At 41.7% G+C, this 24,837-nt stretch overlaps 1 protein-coding gene across 1 annotated transcript in view; it reads left to right on the top strand.

Annotated features, from left to right (window-relative positions):
* The window catches only part of ctif (CBP80/20-dependent translation initiation factor), a 111,496-nt gene extending 102,782 nt beyond the window's left edge, over nt 1-8,714 (top strand). Inside the window, exons 12-13 of the mRNA XM_061927265.1 lie at nt 40-93; nt 474-8,714. Of these exons, the coding sequence (XP_061783249.1) occupies nt 40-93; nt 474-695 (276 nt within the window). The 3' untranslated portion in view covers nt 696-8,714. The remainder of the gene's footprint in view (nt 1-39; nt 94-473) is intronic.
* Nucleotides 8,715-24,837: the final 16,123 nt, after the last annotated feature.

The raw sequence follows: 24,837 nt of genomic DNA on the forward strand, positions 1-24,837 counted from the left end.
AATTGACGCAGCGTCTGTTCTTGTTTTTTCCCCGTGTAGCTGTTGCAGTCCAAAGACGTCAAGGAGGACGCCGTGCTGTGCTGCTCCATGGAGGTAAGACACATGCTGAAGATATCCCAACAACTGTGTGCAGTACCGTAAACACGCTATTTATTAAATTGTGTTTTATTTAAATGCACAACTGTAATCTTACACGCCAGTTCGACAGCACGCCGCTTGTTTGTTTTCCGACCCTGGCCATCCTTGCGGGGGTTATGAATAATAAAATAGCGCAGGTGAAGCAGAATTATAGATGAAATCTGATTCTGACCGCATGAGGCTAGACAGCAGAGAGGTTAGAACAGAGAGCGAGGCCAGAGGCGGTGTGAACCTCCGCTGTTCTGACAGTATCCACGGTAACAAGGTGCCAGACGATGTCTCACACTTCCTCCTCCCGCCGTCTCCTCCCTCCTCCCATTCCCTCCGTCCAACAGCTGCAGAGCGCAGGGCGCCTCCTGGAGGAGCAGCTCCCCGAAATGATGACGGAGCTCCTGGCGGCTGTGCGGGACAAGATGCTGTGCCCGGCCGAGTCGCCGCTGACCCGCTCTCTCCTCATGGAGGTGGTGGAGCTGCACGCGCACCGCTGGAGCCCCCTGGAGGCGTTCACCACGCAGTACTACGACCGCACCATCCAAAAGCTCACCACCACGGCCTAACGCTTCTAAACAGACCCAAAATTATGAATTTGAACTGTGCAATCCCAGTCGGTGAAGATATAGGAGGCTGAGAGTGATGATGCTTGGCCACTAGGGGCAGTGTAGCCCACATGGGCGCTGGGATAAAAGCGAGGGCTGGTGGTGGTGGGGGAAGATGGCAGCAGCCTGTCTGTTGGGAATAGAGAGATTTTATAGAGGAGGAGGGTCAGGGTGTCCGTGTCGGTCTCTTCATTGTGTTCATTTGTCCACCCCAGCCCCCCCGACCCCACTCTGCGCGCCTCCATGCCTCCTGCAGCCCTCGTGGCTGATAAAAGAGAGAAAAAAATAGGGGGAGGCAGGGAGCAGACGCGATGCTGTCTGTATGTCTGGGCCGTCTGCCCTCCCTTCCACATGGACCTGGGTCACGAGGTCTCGCCGCGGGACTCCCACACGGCTCCGCCCCCTGCCTTTGTCTCCCCCCCTCCTTTAGCAGGAAGCCTTTTTGTGCGGATGAGACAGCGGGCCTGCTGGGCCAGGCTGGGCTCAGGATAAGGATCAGGCTGGCTAGAGTAGGGTGGCAGATGGCGGATTGAGCCCTTGTGGGACACACACACACACACTACATCCAGGCGTTCTGCTCCCCATAGCAAAAGAGGAAATTGGGGGTCGGCAGCATTAGAGAATTAAAAAAACACACACTGCTGTTAATTCTTTTTGTTTTTGTCTCCCAAGCCGAGCATCTCCCCTCAAGTGTAACACCACCCTTTTATTTTTTTGTATTTATATACTGTATTTGACTATTTCATTCTTACCAAGGACTATGGGGGCCACGCTGAAAAGAAAAAATTGTCAAATTCCGGGGGGGAAAGTCATAGAGTGACGAGAATAATGTCGTAGTCTTACGGGAAGAAAATTATACCATAAATAAAATTAATAGGCAAAGTCATTTTTCGAAAGAATTGTAATCTTACGAGAATGAAGTGATCTTTGAGAAAAGTAGTCGTGTCGTGAGAACAAAGATTACAGTCATAATGTAATACTGCGATAAAATATTTATAATAATATGCACCTGGGGATAGGCTGATTGGCAACACTAAATAGTCCCTATTGTGTGAATGTTGTCTGTCTATCTGTGTTGGCCCTTCGATGAGGTGGCGACTTGTCTAGGGTGTACCGCGCCTTCCACCCGAATGCAGCTGAGATAGGCTCCAGCACCCCCCGCGACCCTGTAAGGGACAAGCGGTAGGAAATGGATGGATGGATGGATGGTCTAACGTACTATTACAGGAATAAAGTATGTCTTTCTTCAAGGAAAGTAGTCGTGTTATGAAAACAAAGAATGCAGTCGTAATGTTGCGCTAATAATCTAATACTCCGTTAAGTATTCAGGGTATTACGCACTAATGTACTATTAGGGAAAAAGTCACAATTTTATACAAATAAGGTAAGACTGCTATAAAAATGTGTAATATTGTAGACTAACATATTACGAAAAAAAAATGCATAATGTTACATGAATAATGTAATACTGCAATAAAAGATTTGTAATATTGTGGACTAATGTACAATTAAGAGAAAAGAGTTGTAATATTACCAGAAAATGGTAATGTTAAGCGAATAATGTAATACTGCGATAAAAGGGTCGTAATATTATGTACAAATGTACTATTACCAGAAACACTGCGTAATGTTACACAAATAATGTGTGATAAAAGATTGGTATTACTATGGACTAATGTACTACAATGAGAAATAAGTTGTCGTGTTACAAGAGCAAAGTTGTAACGTTACGTGAGTAAAGATGTAATTTACGAAAAAGTCATAATTTTAGACTTTACATATTACATGAAAAAGTGGAAATGTTAGGCAAATTAAGTCGTAATATAACAAGGCAATATTGAGAATACAGTCATGTGAATTAAGATGTCATTTACCGTATTACCATAGGGCGCATTGAAAATGAGCGGGTGTAGTCAGGTCTACTTTCATACAAAAGGCGCACCAGATCATTAGGCGGTGGTCATATTATGATTTTTTTCTAAATTTAAAACACCTCCTTGTGGTATACATAACATGTAATGGTGGTTCTTTGGTCAAAATGTTGCATAGATTATGTTTTACAGACCATCTTCAAGTCGCTTTCTGACAGTCGCTTCAGGATGCGCCGTTTTGTGGTCGGTCTTATTTACGGGGCTCACCTTCGACAGCGTCTTCTCCCCGTCATCTTTGTTGTAGCGTGCAAGGACGGGAGTCGAAAAATAATCAAGAGATGGAGCTAACTGTTTTAATGACATTCAGACTTTACTTAAATCAATAACGGAGCAGCATCTCCTCATCCGTGGCTCACTAGTGCAACAAGAACGCCGGAAACGTGTCCCGTTAAAAACCGTCCGACCGGAAGTCTCTAATAACTAAAGTTCTGTGGGTGAATAATGTAAACTCACTACACCGGTAGTTTTTAGCGCTTCCATAGAGAGTCTACTGACAGATATAAGTTAGAACTTTACACTACTTTATATTGGTAATGGAGGATGAATGCCCTATAACAAGAAGATATAGAAAAAGAAGCTTACGGACTACAACGGTGGACACGCGCAAATTTTCGGGGCATATGCAGATCCCAAATACAGATCAGCAGGTACCAGAAGATTAGAAAAGTTGGTTTTGCTTAATATTGCAAAACAAAACGCCAGATAAAATGTCTGCTAATGTGTGCCATTGTGCGGTCATTATACACACACCATAATAATACTTGTGTGTCTGACTATGGTAGCATTAATAATGCACCAACAAACCATCAAGCGGTGCAACTTCATAGCTTACCAAAGTCGTACTAAAACATGTTGACAGATTTTTAAGCGCTGTGTGTAATGTTCTATATTCTCCATGGAACATTTAAAGTGTTGGTGTTGTCTACTGGCGTCATATTGCAGTCTACATGTATCTCTTATGTGTTACTACCATCTGCTGGTCACACTTATCATTACACCATGTACCAAATAAAATTGCTTCGAGGTCGGTAAGCACAACCAGAGTCATTCCGTACATTAGGCACACCGGGCTATAAGGCGCACTGTCGATTTTTGAGAAATTTTAAGGATTTTAAGTGCGACTCATAGTCTAAATATATGTTATGATAAAGCTGTGAATATTAAGGGCAAAAGTTGTCACGCAAATGAAGTCCTAATACAACAAAAAAGTTTAATATGAGAAGAAAGCAATGTTATGTGAATAAAGACGTGATTTACACGAAAGTCTTGATTTTAGGATAATAAAGCTGTAAATATTACGAGGAAAAGTGTTGCACTAACGAAGTTGTAAAATAACAATAAAGTCGTATCGTTATGTGAAGGTGGCTATAATTTGCGACGAAGTTTAATCATTTCATAACAACAACACTGTATTGTTACAAGGGAGGAAAAGTCGCAAAGTTGTGCAAATGAAGTTTTAATAACAATGTAATGTTATGTGAATAATGTCATTTAAGACAAAACGTTTTACAATAAAGTTGTAATGTTGTACAATTAAGTTGTAGATTTAAGCGGAAAAGTAATATTTTTCCAGAAATAAGTCGCTATGGAAATAAAGTCACAAGGTTTCAGAGGGAAAAAAAGTCTTTAACATTCTGTAATAATTGTAATATTCTGAAAGTCAAGTTGTGACGTTAGAAGGAAACGTGACGTCAGAATTTTTTCGGAATGTCGTAAGATTTTGTGCAATTAAAGTGGTTATATTAAAGAAAAATAGTCAGAAGTTTGCAAGAATGAAGTTGTAACGTTAGCTGAGTAAAAATGAGAGATTAGTAAAAAAAAGTCGGAATCTTACAATGACTTTAATTACAAACGTTTCAGAGAAAAATGGCGTAATGCTAACGTTGTAACATTATGCCTGTAATGCCTGAATGTTTTAGGAAAAGTCATCATTTTAGGATATACAATTGTAATTGCATGATACAGTTGTAATATTTCAAGGAAAAGTCGCATATTTGTGTTACAGCAAGTACAAGCTCAAATGATATGGAAATGAAGTTGTACAGATAAGCTAATTAAGTTCAAATATTGCAACAAACAAAAAAGAAAAAATGATATCATGAGAACAAAGTGCTGTAGCAATGTTACGATAATTAAAATAGTAATTCAATTTCCAACAATAATGATCGCATTAGAGGCTACTCCCGTATTAAATATTTACTGTGACCTTATTCTCGTAATTCAGACTATTCTCAACTATGACAATTTGATTTCAGCGTTGCCCTGATATAATTTACATTACATTGTCAAGCCTTGATTTTATGATTTTCAACATGTATGTATGAGATCTATTATTATTAGCGCTAGGCCATATTGCACGTTTGAGTTGTTTGCACTGTTGTGAGGCAGTTTGCTTTAAACAGACAAAAAAAAATCAGTAAAAGGAAATTGTTCGTAAGCTAAAAGAAAATAGGAAAAAATGGGGGGAGGCAAATCAAAGGTAGTTGACATTTACCTGCCCTTTTGCCGTGAATATTTGGTGTGCGTTCAATATTGACACTAGTTGATCATTTTTTTGGTGTTTCAGGAAAAAAATGTCATTTATTAACCTGTGTATTGGAAGACGACCTAGCCAAAAATATCTATCTCTTTATATCTATATGTACACACAGAGCTAACTAATGTGCACTGTGATTGGTCACACAGCATCTGTGAATTGGCTCTCTGTGATCTGTGTTGAGTATATTTGCAAGTATTTAAATATCATTGAAGTGCCGGGAGTCCGCAAACAAGATGTGACGGGGTAAAAAACATTATCCCGTGCATTTTAATCATTAATTAGCTTGCTTTCATGAACAATCACACACAAACGGTGTCCCAATTCAGTGGCTACATGTTACTCATTTCGCATATTTTCACAGAAGTTTGTGCTGCCATATTTTAAACATGTTTTTCCTTATCTTGGGATTTAAGGAGGCCGTTTGATAGTAGCGATGCATCCAGTAAAAAGCGTCAAAAGAAGGCTGCATTTGAAGGAAATTTCAAATTAGATATGTTTTATTATCTGTACATATTTTATTTTGCCGTCGCATTCTTAAGAACTTTTTGAAACTGTTTGAAATTGTGATATTTCGACAACAAGAATAAAGGGAGAAAAAAGTTGAACTGTTACAGCTATCTGGATATTATAAGAACAAAAAGAACAAGAATTAGACCCCGTTTACACTAAGCCTGATAAGGTTATCCAGGGTAAAACACAACTTACCTTATCCGTGTCCACACACAACAATGCCACCGTTTAAGACCCCATCACCGCTCCGTCCGCCGGCGCAACGCGACCTAGTACGCATGCGCGGAAAATGCGCACGTCATAGTCACCTCCAGTGTTGCTTTGTGTGCAAGTTCTTCAATTTAACTTATCTGAACAATATCCAGTGTTGTGGTATTTCAATTACTTGGAATCCAGTGTGCTGTGGGGCCCTATTGTAGTGAATCACACCTGAGACATCATAAATTAATCTTTATTGGATACGTGAAAGTAAACAATGTGATTAAGAACATTTTATATCACAATAACTGATACAGTCTGCTTTGCCAGTCCAAATGCATTTGATGTTTTCCATAGTTTTCCCTCGACGGCCAAGTTATATAAAGCACGCGCTACCTTTTTTATCACATCCACGGGAGCCCGCATTTTCGTTGTCTCTCCTTCGACAAATGGACAAAGTTTTTCGCTAAGTAGAATCACAGCTGACCTGGACATTCAAAAGTTCTCTTGCCGTCTGAGAAGTGTTGTATCCCAAATAGCTGCAATCGCGCGTTTTTTCTCTTAAGGTATTCATGTGTGATTTCCACAAGCGTCTGTACAGACGGAAGGAGAAAAACGGGCACGTCTGGATGACTCTCCTTCATATTTCCAGTGGTTAGCTCTGAGTTATGAAACCGCTTCATTATGAAGCTGGCTGTGGCGCGTTCTTTCTGACATCACTTCCTGTGTGGGTCATGGTCTTTAGGGCGTTACTTCCTCTCCAAACTCAGTTTGTGAACGATCAATGAGTCCGTACAAAGTTAAGGGCCGGAGATTCAAGAAATACACGGCGCACTTATCCGTTCAAAAAATTGTCCGAGGAGGGGAACCTTAAACGATGGTTTGGTGTGGTTGAAACGGGTCTTAGGCTAAATAATTATTCGTTTAAGGGGTTAAACGACTTAGTGTAGACATAGCCTTAGAGGGAGAAAAAAGTCTCGGAATGTTATGAGTCAATAACACGAGGGAAAAAAGCGTAGATTTCTGTGCCTAAGGTTGTAATGTTACAGAAAGAACTCTGTAATGTTACGTGAAGACATAGATAAAAAGGTAATTTACGAAGAAAAAGTCTTAATCTTGCAGTGAATTTGTAATATTATGCGATTGTCATTTTAATGCTATAGGAATGACGTCGCAATGTAAGGCAAGTTAAAGTGAAAAAAAGTTGTCATGTTAAAAGAATAATGTTTACTTTTCGTGACTATAGGTCAGTGGTTCTTAACCTGGGTTCGATCGAACCCTAGGGGTTCGGTGAGTCGGCCTCAGGGGTTCGGCAGAGCCTCCGCCACGGAGGTATAGACACATCCAAATTATCGTGTAAATAAAAACTTCTCCCTATCGGCGTATTATGGATACCCCCAAACAATGTTCCCTCTAATTTTCCATCTGATTTGTAGGTTTTTTGATTGATTGATTGAAACTTTTACTAGCAGATTGCAAAGGAAGAGAATACATTATATGAAACAGTACAGTTTACACAGTACAGTACATATTCCGTATAATTGACCACTAAATGGTAACACCCCAATAAGTTTTTCAACTTGTTTATGTCGGGGTCCACGTTAATCAATTCATGGTAATGTGTTTAAGGTGTGTAATTTGTTGTGAGTTCATGCACTGTGTTGGTTTTGTTCTTTGAACAAGGTGATGTTCATGCACGGTTCATTTTGTGCACCAGTAAAAAAAACATAACTTTTTCTTGAATTAGAAAAAAAAAAAAGAACATTTTATTTTTCACTAAAGAAGGGTTCGGTGAATGCGCATATGAAACTGGTGGGTTTCGGTACCTCCAACAAGGTTAAGAACCACTGCTCTAGGCACAAGTGTAACACGTTTTATTGTGTGCTGCTGTATTTAAATATTTGTTTTCATCATCAGGACAAGGACGGCGAAGGATAGTAGCAATATGTCCTACAAAAAAAACATGAAAAGAAGGCTACATTTGAAGGAATCTTTGAATTGTTGCTTTTTAGCGTCGCTTTAAAAATGCAGCCTCTGAGTTGGGACACGGCTTCACACGCGTAGGAGTGTAACGCTACTAAGACGTCTGTGCTCATTTAAGCTAACAAACTAACTTTTTTTAACACTGTTTTAAGTGCCTTACAAGTAATTGAACAGAGAAGCCAAACTATGTATCCAGCATGTAGGCCTTAGCGTCGCTCATTAGCATTAGCTTAGCCTCGCATGTTGCTAACTTGTCAAGTAGCCTTCCACTCCTTGCGTGTGCTCACACTACATTTTTGTTTTAAAGTGTTATTTTCTCTTTGTCTTGCATCAAGAATTCTAATATTGTGTGGTAGAAACACAAGGGAGATGAGGTTGTATTTTACTTTGATTTCTAGCTTGGTATTTAAGTTAAGCTCATATATGTTATACATGTTTTCGAGACTTCTGAAACAGTTGTGATACCTAGCTTGCGGGTAAGTGTGGTATTACTGTGTTTTAGTCAATGACAATAATACGCATACCGGGGTCACTTTTTGTTATGCAAAAACCATGTACCAGATTGGGGGCAGGAAGGGATGGAGATGCCCACCAGCCCCCTCATCGTCATCCTTGTCTGCCCCTCTAATGGAAGCCCCCCAGTCCCTCCACCCTGCCTGCCCTTAGACCCCTTTTCTCGGGGGTCACATGACGTATGAATGGGACGCGGCGCCATTTTTTTGCATATTGTCATGAATATTAAACAAAACTGTTGGAGGCTCCAGACTACTAGACTTTCTGTGAGCAAGTGGAAAATAAAAAGAAGAGGGGGAAAAAAGATCCGATGGAAGGAAAGTGTGTTGTGTTTTGTTTTTACGCCGCGCTGTGCAACAATAGAAAGACGCACACATTGTTCTCTGGGTCATTAGTGAATAAAGTGCGTGACAATCACGGCACCGCAGTAGGTCGTTACGCTAACAATGCCAACCTCATTTGCATGCCAGCCGTTATATCGTCGCACATTAAGCATACAATACTTCTGAGATGTACTTCCACGTGTGCCCTACGGGGCTCCCAGTCCGCTGGCAGCCCCACTTGGGGCGCCACCGCCTCTCCTTAGACGCTGAAGACGTCAACACACAAAGCTAATATAACTTTGTTAACAGACTCAATACATAAAGAGAATGATGGTAACTAATCGTGAGTTCAAACCCCGGCCGAGTCATACCAAAGACTATAAAAATGGTACCCATTACCTCCCTGCTTGGTACTCAGCATCAAGGGTTGGAATTAGGGGTTAAATCACCAAAATGATTCCCGAGCACTGCTCCCCTCACCTCCCAGGATTTGTGTGTGTGCGACTATCAGTGGTAATTTAACTTAACTTTCATGTGAATGATAAATGATATAGAAAATAGATGAATGCATGTTTGTCTGTACAGTGCTTTTGTCTATAGTCTAGGGTGCACATTCTACATTCTCATAAGTTCCCCGGGATAGGCTCCAGCACTGCTCAGTGTCCGCCCTGAGATCGGTAGGTCGTGAGTTCAAACCCCGGCCGAGTCATACCAAAGACTATTAAAATGGGACCCATTACCTCAGGGTTGGAATTGGGGGTTAAAAATCACCAAAATGATTCCCGAGCGCGGCCACCGCTGCTGCTCACTGCTCCCCCCCTCCTCCCAGGGGGTGGAACAAGGGGATGGTTCAAATGCAGAGGGTAATTTCACCACACCTAGTGTGTGTGACTATCAGTGGTACTTTAACTTTAGCAGGTTTAATCCTTTAATCCTCCTTTAGCATAACCTAGGATAGGCTCCAGCTCAACAGGATAAACGTACTTGACAAGTTTTGGATGTGAAAATAAGATACATTAACTGCTGATCAGTCCTTGGTGTTGTCAGACTTTCCCAGGCTCCAGTGGTTGTTTGTCTTAATGGGCCCTCTTATTGACTGCCAACAGTCCAGCTTTGCCTGGGGTCGGCTAGGGATAGGCTCCAGCTTGTTGTGTTAAGAGTTAGAGAAAAGGGATTTCTGGTCATTTGACCTGTCTTTTGATTGACGACTGTCAGGATGTTTCACCAAAGTCAGCTAGGCTCCAGCTTTCTATGACCATGAACCAGATAAGAGGTAAATAAAATGGATTACATTGCTGTTTGTCTATAGTTGGGGACGGGTGTACTCCTCCTTTAGTATAACCTGGGATAGGCTCCAACTCAACAGGATAAAAGTACTTGTCAAGATTTGTATGTGGAAATAAGGGACATCACATGCCTATTAGTCCTTTGTGTCGCCAGACTTTCCCCTAAAGTTAGCTGGTGTAGGCTCCAGTGGTTGTTTGTCTTAATGTATCCTGGTATGGAATGCTGTCGGTCCAGGTTCACCTGGATTTGGCTGTAGGGATAGGCTCCAACTTCCCTGCTACCCTGAACGGGGTAAGCGGTATAGAAAATGGATTCCTGGCAAATTACCATGTGATCTGTGATTTGATTGACTGACAAATGTCGTTCTAGGGTGTTCCACCGAAGTCAGCTAGGGTAGGCTCCAGCTTTTTATGACCATGAACCAGATGAGAGGTATACAAAATGGATACATGGCTGTATGTCTATAGTCCACGGTGTAAACCTCCTTTAGCACAAGTTACCTGGGATAGACTCCAGCTCTAACAGGATAAGTATAACTCAAGGTTTGGATGGGAAAATAAGGGACGTTGACTCCGGATCGGTCCTGGGTGTTGTCAGACTTGCCCCTAAAGTTAGCTGGGGTAGGCTCCAGTGGCTGTCGGTCAAAATGTAACCTGTTATTGACTGCCAACAGTCTAAGGTGGCCCGGATTCGGCTGTAGGGATAGGCTCCAACTCACCTGCCATCCTGAACGGGGTAAGCGGTAAAGAAAATGGAATCCTGGCAAATTACCATGTGATCTGTGATTTGATTGACTGACAAATGTCGTTCTAGGGTGTTCCACCGAAGTCCGCTAGGGTAGGCTCCAGCTTTTTGTGACCATGAACCAGATAAGAGGTATAGAAAATGGATACATGGCTGTTTGTCTATAGTCCACGGTTTAAACCTCCTTTAGCACAAGTTACTTGGGATAGACTCCAGCTCTAATAGGATAAGTATAACTCAATATTTGGATGGGAAAATAAGGGACGTAGGCTCCTGATCAGTCCTGGGTGTTGTCAGACTTGCCCCTAAAGTGAACTGGGGTAGGCTCCAGTGGCTGTCGGTCAAAATGTAACCTGTTATTGACTGCCAACAGTCCAGGGTGGCCCGGAGTCAGCTAGGGATAGGCTCCATCTTATCTGTGACCCTATTGATTTTAAGGGATACAACATGTTCAAGGTAGTTGGGGTCAAAGGTTAGTGAGTGTGCTATGGGCAGGTCTTCAGATGATCTCCAGGTTTATTTCGCCATGCCGCAACAAGAAGGTTATTGATTTTGACCATGCTTGAGGCATCTTGGGGTCAAAGGTCTATCGACTGTAACTTTCACAAGATTCACCTCCGTGCAGAATTTGATGCATGAGGATACATTTTTTCCTTGCTGCAATGCATTCTGGGAGTCCTTTTACAGCAATCAACCTAATTGGTGTTTTAATTGGGTAAAAAGTCCTCCAGTCAAGCTTGTGAGGCCTTGCGTTACCAGACACTTTTGTCCATTAGAGTCCATGGGTCCACACAACGTGAGTGAACAACATAAACAATTCTGCTTGGTTGTGTCAGGTTCACGGAGGCCATGTGTTGTGTGAAAAGAAAGTGGAGTTAAAAAGCGGAAGAACCATCCCCAGATGTTTTTCTTTTCCTTGCTGAAACACTCTTCTCAGGGTGAAATCAATAACTGTAGGTTACCGAGCCATTTCAGCTCGAACTTTTGACCTTTTTATTTCGGCAACAGCGACGCCACGCTAGTATTTTCTACACCTCCAATACCAACACCACAACCACCACCCAAAGACAGCAAAACAGAGTGCATCTCGGACAATTTGCATTTAATTGCTGTTATGCATTTCTCAAATATATTTATAAAAAATAATAATATTTATAACTATATTTATAAAATTGTTTTCCTTCTAGAATTGTATTAATTAAAAAATCATTTTGGATTTTTTTTTTTTTAATATTTGTGATTGTTTCCTTAAAATATTGTTTTAAGGATTTATATTTTATTGTAAATATTTAAATTATATTTATTTAGATTTTAAGTATTTTATCACCAAAATGATTCCCGAGCGCAGCCACCTGCTACTCACTGCTCCCCTCACCTCCCAGGGGCTGAAACAAGGGGATGGGTCAAGCAGAGGGTAATTTTACCACACCTAGTGTGTGTGTGTGTGTGTGTGTGTGTGTGTGTGTGTGTGTGTGTGTGTGTGTGTGTGTGTGTGAGACTATCAGTGGAACTTTAACTTCATCATTAAAATAACTTATTCATTTTTTAAATTATCATTAAAATTATTTTGTATTTAATTTTTTTATTAAATTATTTTTGCATTATTTTATACATTTTCATACATTATTTTATTACATAACATAATTTTTTTAATATTTATATATATATATATATATATAGCTTAATTTTGTAACACTATTTTATATGCTTCATAGTAGGGATGTGCTTTTTGCCGATATCCGATATTCCGATCTAGTCCAACTCTTTAATTACCGATACCGATATCAACCGATACTGATATATACAGTCGTGGAATTAACACATTATTGTGCCCAATTTAGACAACCAGGTCTGGTGAAGATAAGGTCCTTTTTTTTAAAATTAATAAAATAAAATAAGATAAATAAATTAGAAAAAATTTCTTGAATAAAAAAGAAAGTAAAACAATATAAAAACAGTTACATAGAAACTAGTAATTAATGAAAATGAGTAAAATTAACTGTTTAAGGTTAGTACTATTAGTGGACCAGCAGCACGCACAATCATGTGTGCTTACGGACTGTATCCCTTGCAGACTGTATTGACATATATTGATATATAATGTAGGAACCAGAATATTAATAACAGAAAGAAACAACCCTTTTGTATGAATGAGTGTAAATGGGGGAGGGAGTTTTTTTGGGGTGGTGCACTAATTGTAAGTGTTTCTTGTGTTTTTTATGTTGATTTAATTAAAAAAAAAAAACGATACTGATAATAAAAAAAATGATACCGATAATTTCCGATATTACATTTTAAAGCATTTATCTACTTCATACATTATTTTGTTATATAATATAATTAAATAATCTGTCTCATTCCTGTGCAATTGATCTGTATGAACAGCAATGACATAGATACATAGATAGATGGATAGTACTTTATTGATTCCTTCAGGAGAGTTCCCTCAGGAAAATTAAAATTCCAGCAGCAGTGTACAGAATTGAGATCGAATTTAAAAAGTAAATAATGAGGGTATAAATGGAAACAAAATAGAAACATATTACTATAGAATAAAAATAAAAAGCAACAATGAGAATAAAAATATAACAGTAAAATAAGAATATAACAAGAGAAACTAGGCAGTAGTGACCAATGTTATGAAAAATGATTGCACTGTTATTGTTTTGCATCCCCTGTCATGCAGTGCAGAGTATCATAGCTGTAACAAAAGTGGCAGTCTATAAAGACATGTCATAATTCCAAAACTTGAAAACTGCTTGGGAGTAATTGTTGCTATCCAACATGTTTAAAAAAAAAAAAAAAAATGATGCATCGAGTTATGTGATTATAGCATTACGACTCGCTCTGCAAGAGTGTACATAGTCTGAGGAATGTCAGGCTTCACAGACCTCTGTGTGAAATGCATTGTTAGTCCATGTTGCAGGATTTGTGTATGGAACCTTCCATGTGTGGTAGAACATGAACTCACACTCACAAATTCATAACATTTTTGATCATTTAGAAGCTGATCTCCGCACAGAGCGGAAACTGTAGAGCTGTGTCGTCGTGTCGCCACTTCCTGGACTGAGCAGTGTAGGAAATGACATCATGACCTTTGCGCTTCCTGAATGAACTGTCTCAGTGGTCCTATTGGGACTACAGGGAGCTGGAACTCCTGAGTCAGTAAATCAACTTTTAGTGAAGCCAAACACTCGCTCCTCCATTCCCACATACTGTGTGGAGTTATTCAATGCAATTGGTTAAACCCTCTGCTCTTCTTCCAAATGTGTTTCAAGAATGTCAGTACCTACAAAGTGGGGACCTCAACCCACAGGCCGCCGGTTGATTGGCAGGACGCGACGATCCACCAAAAAAACTAAATCCAAAACCCTAATTTCTGTTGCATCATCCGTGCTGCAGAAACAAGTCGTCATTGGAGGGCGCGGACACATGACGTCTTTGTCGCTCGCGCGGACATGTGGCGGACTATTTTCTGGCAGTGGCTGCCAGCAGTAACACGCTGGCTGCCAACGCTAACAGATGGAATCTGGCGTTGAGGGATGAGAGGTGAAAAACGCAAAGAATGAGGAACTGGGAAGAACGGGTCAGAGATTACTTTAGTTTGACTTTGTGTTCATGAGCAGTTAGCTTCAAGTGTGTCTTTTTTTTGTGGCTCTCAGCTGCATCACACACACACACACACACACACACACACACACACACACACTATAATTAGAAACGGGCAAGCGGCCCAGTGAGCGTCCTGCTCGCTGGCACACAATCACGGAGGTCGCTGGAAGTGTCCGCAGACGAGCGGCGGGAAGTCGCACCTGATGTCTTTGTTGCCGCGCTCCCGCCAAGCGACACGCTGCGACAGACACGACCTTGTTGCTAGGCAACATCGCTCTCTCTCCCTTTGCGACAAGTCTGCAAAGCGAGTTAACCGCGGAAGGCTTTTGAAGCCCAGAGCGCTGCCGTCATCAAAAATATCCGGACGACTTTTTTAACAGGGCCCCGGTGGCGTGCCGCCTCGCCGATCAAAGGACTGCTGGCACGCCGCTCAAAGCCCTGTTCCCAGTATAGTCTGTGTAAACACACACTTTAAAGAGGTCAGCTGGAGGGCCACATGGAGACGTGGACAAGGTGCTACTTTGTGGACGGACACACCTGACTGATTTCACACACACTACAAACAAACCAACTTCAAGCTATCAGAAATTCAACAGCTCATAATTCCAACACACGTTTCAATTAGCATATTGAGCCCCACACCATGTTCCTCTCATAGCGTCCAGATGACCAGAATTATTATTTTTGAGTAGTCTGTAGATGAATTGGAACTTCCCCTTTCCATCGCCAGACTCGTTGTGCTGCACCATCTCGTCATCTACAGAAATGGAGCCCATTTCCCTGCATAGACATTGTGGATAAAGGCATGTAAAATTGTTATTATCCATCCATCCATCCATTTTCCTCCGCTTATCCGAGGTGGGATCACAGGGGCAGCAACCTAAGTAGAGAAGCCCACACTTCCCTCTCCCCAGCCACTTCGGATCCCGAGGCATTCCCAGGCAGCCGGGAGACATAGTCTTCCCCGTGGCCTCCTACCGGTCGGACGTGCCCTAAACACCTCCCTAGGGAGGCGTTCGGGTGGCATCCTGACCAGATGCCCGAACCACCTCATCTGGCTCCTCTCGATGTGGAGGAGCAGCGGCTTTACTTTGAGCTCCTCCCAGATGACAGAGCTTCTAACACTATCTCTAAGGGAGTTTCCGCCACCCGGCGGCGGAAACTCCTTTTGTCCGCTTGTACCCGTGATCTTGTCCTTTCGGTCATAACCCAAAGGTCATGACCATAGGTGAGGATGGGAACGTAGATTGACCGGTAAATTGAGAGCTTTGCCTTCCGGCTCAGCTCTTTCTTCACCACAACGGATCGATACAGCGTCCGCATTACTGAAGACGCTGCACCGATCCGCCTGTCGAGCTCACGATCCACTCTTCCCTCACTCGTGAGCAAGTCTCTAAGGTACTTTAACTCCTCCACCTGGGGCAAGTTCAAACCCCGGCCGAGTCATACCAAAGACTGTAGAAATGGGACCCATTGCCTCCCTGCTTGGCACTCAGCATCAATGGTTGGAATTGGGGGCTAAATCACCAAATGATTCCCGAGCGTGGAACTCACTGCTCCCCTAACCTCCCAGGGGGTGAACATGGGGATGGGTCAAATGCAGAGGACAAATTTCACCACACCTAGTGTGTGTGTGACAATCGTTGAAACCAACGTTCCCTCTAAGGTGCGCGCCTGTGCAATTGCGTACTGCTCAAGCGTCCTCTGCGCACGGCAAATCTATGCCATGCACAAAATCAAATAAAAAAATAAGCGCATAACAATTTTCGACACACAGACACGACAGAGAAAACAGTTTTCGTCATCATTGTTCAAATATTGTAACTTCTGTCGAGACGCTTTGAGGATGGGTCAAATGCAGAGGACAAATTTCACCACACCTAGTGTGTGTGTGACAATCGTTGAAACCAACGTTCCCTCTAAGGTGCGCGCCTGTGCAATTGCGTACTGCTCAAGCGTCCTCTGCGCACGGCAAATCTATGCCATGCACAAAATCAAATAAAAAAATAAGCCCATAACAATTTTCGACACACAGACACGACAGAGAAAACAGTTTTCGTCATCATTGTTCAAATATTGTAACTTCTGTCGAGACGCTTTGAGGACATGAATTCCATCCATCACTTTACTGAGCAAAACTCTTTGTCAGCCATAAACACATCACCAAAACATTAGTAAAAAAATATATATCTAGCAAAACTGGTCATTTTCTGCAGTACAAACCAGACCAAAAGCAACTTTGTTAAATCAACAGCAGCCGCTCGCTCTTTCTCACTTGCGCCAACACATGCACATATGGCACTTAGCCAGTGATGCGTTTACAGCCACACAAAAAGTCGGACAACTCTAACACCACACATAAAGTGTCATTGCAGGTCGTTACACTATGATTTACCAATCAAATGTGTGCTTATTCTATTATCATTTATTAGGAATCTTAATTTATAAATATTAATCATGAAATGCTGTTAGTATTTGAAATAAATACTAATAAAAATATATTTTTTACAAACAGGAAGTTGCAGGAATGTACACATGATCCCCTGCTTACATCTCATTGTGCAACATGTGAATGTTTTAATGGGAACTAAATGCAATGTCTGATAGGGGTACAAATGATTTCCAAAGCAGGACCTCCACCCAGACAAACAATACAAGTACACAATTCATGAAAAAAAACAATATTTTTTGTTATTGTCATTGTAAGTGGGCCTAAACACTTATATTAGAAAATAACCTCATGGAAATGACTGCTGTCATTTGATTATAATAATAAGAGAATGTTGTCTGTTTATCTGTGTTGGCCCTGCGATGAGGTGGGGACTTGTCCAGGGTGTACACGGCCTTCCGCCTGAATGCAGTTGAGATAGGCTCCAGCACCCCCCGCGACCCCGAAAGGGACAAGCGGTAGAAAATTGATGGATGGATAGAGATTGTACTTGTTATTTAGTCAGGTTTGGGACAGGTGTGCTGCTGGTGTAGCCACAGTGTGCACGTCTGATGTTGCCCACTTGGGCTCCACTGAATACTCAGGGAGTTTTTGCGTTTGCTCACACACATGAAAAATTAGAGGGAACATTGGTTGGAACTAAGATCTCTTCCCCAACCCGGAGATGGCCCTCCACCCTTTTCCCATAATCATTATTATGATTACTTCAAAACTGATATGGTTAACATTATAAGCAAAAAAGAAAGCCATTAAGAGACTTCATAGACACCATATAGCCTGTGTTTCCCAATGCTCTGTCAGCATTTCTCAACAATTTCAAGGAAAACATCAGTAGAAGAGGATGCAAAATAGAATTGTCGCGGTTTATCTTATCAATCTGCTAATCACCTCTGCAACGCCTGCTGCTAATGAAATAATGACGATGAATATTTGCTTTTTATTGAGCAAAGTTAGCCAAATCACATAATTCTAACACATCTGGACACATGTGAGGTATGTTTGACACCTCATTTAGGCACAAGTAATGCATGTTACTTCCAGGTTCATGTAGAATGTTTTAAGACGCTATCAATGGACTTAAGAAGTTAGCAATGAACGGATGGGATTATTCAATTTGAATTCTAGGGTAGGGGGAACGACTGGCAAATGTCAAATAAGGGAAAAAAATTGTAATGTGTTTTACAACACTTCAGATTTGTTTGTTTATTTATTGATAAGTAGACTACTTCCTGGATCATGAAGAATGACTTAAGACGGGGGTGTCAAACTCATTTTAGATCGGGGGCCACATGGAGAAAAATCTACTCCCAAGTGGGCCGGACTGGTAAAATCACGGCACGATAACTTAAAAATAAAGACAACTTCAGATTGTTTTCTTTGTTTAAAAATAGAACAAGCACATTCTGAAAATGTACAAATCGTATTGTTGTTTTTTAACACTTACCTTTATTTGTTGTCATTTATACTTTCTGAATAAATTATGTGATAATGTTCATCAGTCAATCTAGCAAGATAAAAAAAATAATATAAAAATCTAACTACAGGATGTTATTTATTTAGTTTGATCATTTTCCTCGACTAAAATCATATGGTTTATTTTGTACATATGTAGCATCATCTACATAGATACATAGAATTGCTATTGCGACATCTAGTGGGCACATTTAGAACAGCAGTTTCTTTCATTCAAAAATTCAGTCTAAGCCTGGGCCCCTGGAGAGGGTGTCCAAACTGAGGCCAAGGGGGAAAAAACTCATAGCCATAGCACATAAACATGTGTGTAAGAGGGAAACACCAAAGAACACCAAGGCCATTAGAGACATTAAAAGAGCAGAGCTGATGCAACCAGCCATTTCTACACACAGCCACAAAAGTAAAACAACAAAACAAACAAAAACATATACACTGTGGTGGCCTCTGTGGTGTTCCACGCCAACGTCTTCAGTAGGGGGAGCATGGCCAGAGACAGGAGCAGACCCAACAAAGCAACCAAGAGAGCCGTCTCCACCCTCGGCCGCCCACTAACTCTCGGCGAGTGTCCAGTCCGCATGGATGAGCGAGGATACGTCCAAGGAGACCAAAGTGTCCGATACCTGCTCATTCAGCCAAGACACAAATCCGCAAACTTTGGAAGTCTTGTGGTGTCATAAATCAGATATATATGATAATATCTTCAATATAGAGGCAACTTCTTTTTCCACTCTTCTCGTACTTTAAGAAGTCAGCAATGGATTGACGGATACGACCATTTCAATATTGGTAAGGGGTATGACTCGCAACTGTTACAGAGAAGAAAGAATCCTGGCACCAAAGTGAAAAACATCGCAACGTATGTACTACACCTTTTTTTGTTTAGCAGTAACAAGCTACTTCTTGGTTCATGGAGAATGACACAAGACGCTAACGAGGGACTGACAGGATTCTTCCATTTTCATTCTGGAACAAGGTAAGCAATAATTCCTCAAACAAAAGTGAAAAAAATCGTAAAGTGCGTTGCTGTACTTCAATGTTTTGTTTGTTAGCTAACTACTTTCTATTTCGTGGAGAATGACTTAAGACTAGAGATGTCCGATTATATCGGACTGACGATATTATGGGCCGATAAATGCTTTAAAAGGTAATATCGGAAATTATTTGTATCAGTTTCAAAAAGTAAAATGTATGACTTTTTAAAACACCGCTGTGTACACGGACGTAGAGAGAAGTACAGAGCGCCAATAAACCTTAAAGGCACTGCCTTTGCGTGTCGGCCCAATCACATAATATCTACGGCTTTTCACACACACAACTGAATGCAAGTCATACTTGGTCAAGAGCCATACAGGTCACACTGAGGGTGGCCGTATAAAATTTTTTAACACTGTTACAAATATGCGCCACACTGTGAACCCACACCAAACAAGAATGACAAACACATTTCGGGAGAACATCCGCACCGTAACACAACATGAACACAACAGAACAGATACCCAGAACCCCTTGCAGCACTAACTCTTCCGGGACGCTACAATATACACCCCCTGCCCCACCACCCCCACCCCACCTCAACCTCCTCATGCTCTCTCAGGGAGAGCATGTCCCAAATTCCAAGCTGCTGTTTTGAGGCATGTTAAAAAAATAATGCACTTTGTGACTTCAATAATAAATATGGCAGTGCCATGTTGGCACATTTTTCCATAACTTGAGTTGATTTATTTTGGAACACCTTGTTACATTGTTTAATGCATCCAGCGGGGCATCACAACAAAATTAGGCATAATAATGTGTTAATTCCACGACTGTATATATTGGAATCGGTAATTAAGAGTTGGACAATATCGGAATATCGGATAGCGGCAAAAAAGCCATTATCGGACATCTCTACTTAAGACGTTAGAATCCAGTTTGTCCATTGCTATCATTTGAATTATGGGTGAGTGTAACAACATGCAAATGTCAAAAAGATAAAATAATTTCCAGATACGTTTTTAAAAATTGCAACATATACTAAACAGTTTTTTGTGTATTAGCTAGCAGGCTACTTCCTGGTTCATTAGAAGAAATAGGCTGATGGGTTGGGAAGTGGGGGAATGTTTTCCATGATTAATCAGGGAGAAAATAGACTGACAATTAGAGATGTCCGATAATGGCTTTTTTTCCCGATATCCGATATTCCGATATTGTCCAACACTCCCCGAGAGAGCATGAGGAGGTTGAGGTGGTATGGGGTATCGGGGGGTGTATATTGTAGCGTCCCGGAAGAGTTAGTGCTGCAAGGGGTTCTGGGTATTTGTTCTGTTGTGTTTATGTTGTGTTACGGTGCGGATGTTCTACCGAAATGTGTTTGTCATTCTTGTTCGGTGTGGGTTCACAGTGTGGCGCATATTTGTAACAGTGTTAACGTTGTTTATACGGCCACCCTCAGTGTGACCTGTATGGCTGTTGACCAAGTATGCTTGCATTCACTTGTGTGTGTGAAAAGCCGTAGATATTATGTGATTGGGCCGACACGCAAAGGCAGTGCCTTTAAGGTTTATTGGCGCTCTGTACTTCTCCCTATGTCCATGTACCACTCCGTACAGCGGCGTTTTAAAAAGTCATACATTTTACTTTTTGAAACCGATACCGATAATTTCCGATATTACATTTTAAAGCATTTATCGGCCGATAATATCGGCAGTCCGATATTATCGGACGTCTCTACCGAAAATCATGTGTTGTGGTAAAATCAATAGCGATAACCACCAGTAATAAAAAGAATAAAAACATTACTATGGGCAACAAGTCAGCAGCCAATCAGGTTGCATTTTCTGAAAGGAAAAAAAAAAAAAAATCAATAGAAGAGCAAATCACTTTTGTGTGCTGATGTTTAATATTCACAGCTGGAGGCAGAAGCCCCAGGCACTGTCTCGATGACATCAAACAATGTCGCCATTGTGGCCGCCCCGCCACCATTGCCGCGGCGCTCGTCGGTGGCCTCAGCGTGACCGAGAGGGGGGGGTCCTCCTGAATGGGGCGATGAATGGTGCTTTGTCTGCTACCTCGCGTCTCAAGTGCAGACCCACACACACACACACACACAAACACATACACACACAGTTAAAGAGGGTAGAAAACACATTGAAACATTACATGAGATCTCATTAAGCCAACACACACAGACATGAGACTGGGGGGGGAACAGATAATGAACGACTCTAAGGAGCTGAAAGATGCTGCAGCCCACACACACGCTATAATTATCATATATATCATACCGCAGCTAAATGTTGAATTGTTTAAATAAAAAACCATTTGATTTAATTAAGCTTGGTGCTATTGTCGAAAGGAAGCGTGGGCAGGCAGGAGGGTTAGCTTGAGGGCCCTAATGGAAATTCAACGCTTCACTTGTCGAGACATTCCAAACAGGCACTTTAGAGGACGACCTTTGGTGCCGAACGCCCGGGATTAAGCCTCAACTAAAAACACGGGTCACAACTGGTGTTAAGTGTCTCCTAAGAGGCTACAGGACATCTTTTAAAAGTTTGCTCCGCGCGAAGTTCCTCCGGGCTGACCTCTGACAGGTGAACTTACGCCCTCCAGTCAGCGGGGGGCAATCTTGCAGGTCAAGTGTGTGGGAGAACGGGAAACATGGCTCCGATTCGAAAAAGAAGTCCGCATGAGGACGCAGCCGGAGGAAACGCAAATGAAGAACTATCAGTGTCTGTACATCGAAATGGCCGAAGACCTGGGTATGCTATAGCATCGTTTCTTTATGGGATGCACTAGGGTTGTGCGTTGTACCGGTATTACTATTGTACCGCGATGCTAATGAAAACTACCACCTTCTAAATCACTAATCCTCGCCTCCATGGCGACAAATAAAGTAAGTTTCTTACAAGTATCATCCCTGCAAGACGAGGAATAGCTAAACATGCTTCACTACACACCGTAGCTCACCGGCGTCAAAATGTAAACAAACGCCATTGGTGGATCTACACATCACATCCACTGTAATGATACCAAGTACAGGAGCGTATCTAGTCGATACTATCCAATCCAATCCACTTTATTTATATAGCACATTTAAACAACAAATTGTTTCCCAAAGTGCTGCACAACAATATTAAAAACAATATAAAATAAATATGATTAAAAAAAAATTTAGAGGGTAAAAACCAATTAAAACAGTAAATAGAAATAGAAAGGACCACACAACTCACGTAGTGTTAAAAGCCAGAGAATAAAAGTGGGTCTTAAAGGCCTACTGAAATGCGATTTTCTTATTTAAACGGGGATAGCAGGTCCATTCTATGTGTCATACTTGATCATTTCGCGATATTGCCATATTTTTGCTGAAAGGATTTAGTAGAGAACATTGACGATAAAGTTCGCAACTTTTGGTCACTGATAAAAAAGCCTTGCCTGTACCGGAAGTAGCAGACGAGTAGCGTGACGTCACAGGTTGTGGAGCTCCTCACATCCGCACATTGTTTACAATCATGGCCACCAGCAGGGAGAGAGATTCGGACCGAGAAAGCGACAATTTCCCCATTAATTTGAGCAAGGATGAAAGATTTGTGGATGAGGAAAGTGAGAGTGAAGGACTAGAGGGCAGTGGGAGCGATTCAGATAGGGAAGATGCTGTGAGAGGCTGGGAATGACTAAAACAGTAAATAAACACAAGACATATATATACTCTATTAGCCACAACACAACCAGGCTTATATTTAATATGCCACAAATTAATCCCGCATAACAAACACCTCCCCCCTCCCGTCCATATAACCCGCCAATACAACTCAAACACCTGCACAACACACTCAATCCCACAGCCCAAAGTATCGTTCACCTCCCCAAAGTTCATACAGCACATATATTTCCCCAAAGTCCCCAAAGTTACGTACGTGACATGCACATAGCGGCACGCACGTACGGGCAAGCGATCAAATGTTTGGAAGCCGCAGCTGCATGCGTACTCACGGTACCGTGTCTGCGTATCCAACTCAAAGTCCTCCTGGTAAGAGTCTCTGTTGTCCCAGTTCACCACAGGCCAATGGTAAAGCTTGACTGTCATCTTCCGGGAATGTAAACAATGAAACACCGGCTGTGTTATCACAACAGTCAGGGGGTGCATTCTACGGCGGGGGTGTGTTATCCGGCACAACACCTGCCGCAATACACCGCTTCCCACCTACAGCTTTCTTCTTTGCTGTCTCCATTGTTCATTGAACAAATTGCAAAAGATTGACCAACACAGATGTCCAGAATACTGTGGAATTTTGTGATGAAAACAGACAACTTAATAGCTGGCCACCATGCTGTCCCAAAATGTCCTCTACAATCCGTGACGTCACGCGCAGACGACATCATACCGAGACGTTTTCAGCAGGATTTTTCGCGCGAAATTTAAAATTGCACTTTAGTGCCGTATTGGCATGTGTTGCAATGTTAAGATTTCATCATTGATATATAAACTATCAGACTGCGTGGTCGGTAGTAGTGGGTTTCAGTAGGCCTTTAAGTCTGGTCCTGGGCACCACGAGCTGGAGCTGGCTCTCGGACCTCAGAGCGCGCGCAGGATTGTAAGTTTGGATGAGGTCCGAGATATAATGAGGTGCCAGTCCATGTAAAGCTTTAAAAAGAAACAGCAAGGTTTTCAAAATCAATTCTTAAATGAACAGGGAGCCAGTGCAAACTCTCAAGGATTGGTGTTATATGCTGGGGTTTCCTGGCCCCTGTTAAAAGACGCGCTGCCGCGTTCTGGACTAACTGCAACCGGGAGAGAGCTTTTTGGCTATTGCCAGCATAAAGTGCATTGCAGTAGTCCAGGCCACTTGAAATAAAAGCATGCACGACTTGTTCCAAAAGGTTAAATGATAAAAACACGATTTTAAAACGCCATTGACTTGTTTGTCAAGTTTAAAATCGCTGTCTATAGTGACGCCAAGGCTGGTGACTTTGGGACGCACGTAATTTTGCAATGGTCCCAAGTCAGTGAGGGCCGGACCAAAAACTAAAATTTCCGTTTTTCCCTCATTCATTATTAAAAAATTCTGGGCCAACCGAGCCTTGACGTCGCATATAGACAGTTGAAAAGGGGTGTCAGGGGGCCGTGGCCTTTTGAAATCGGCATATAAATTTGGTAGTCGTCTGCATAAAAGTGATGACACTCCATGCCTCTTAAAAATTTCTCCAATCGGAGACTACTATGATTACCGTATTTTTCGGAGTATAAGTCGCTCCGGAGTATAAATCGCACCGGCCGAAAATGCATAATAAAGAAGGAAAACAACATATATAAGTCGCACTGGAGTATAAGTCGCATTTTTTGGGGAAATTTATTTGATAAAACCCAACACCCAAGAATAGACATTTGAAAGGCAATTTAAAATAAATAAAGAATAGTGAACAACAGGCTGAATAAGTGTACGTTATATGAGGCATAAATAACCAACTGAGAATGTGCCTGGTATGTTAACGTAACATATTATGGTAAGAGTCATTCAAATAACTATAACATATAGAACATGCTATACGTTTACCAACCAATCTG

Source organism: Nerophis lumbriciformis, linkage group LG32 (assembly GCF_033978685.3).
Source record: "Nerophis lumbriciformis linkage group LG32, RoL_Nlum_v2.1, whole genome shotgun sequence".
NCBI classification, from domain to species: Eukaryota; Metazoa; Chordata; class Actinopteri; order Syngnathiformes; family Syngnathidae; genus Nerophis; species Nerophis lumbriciformis.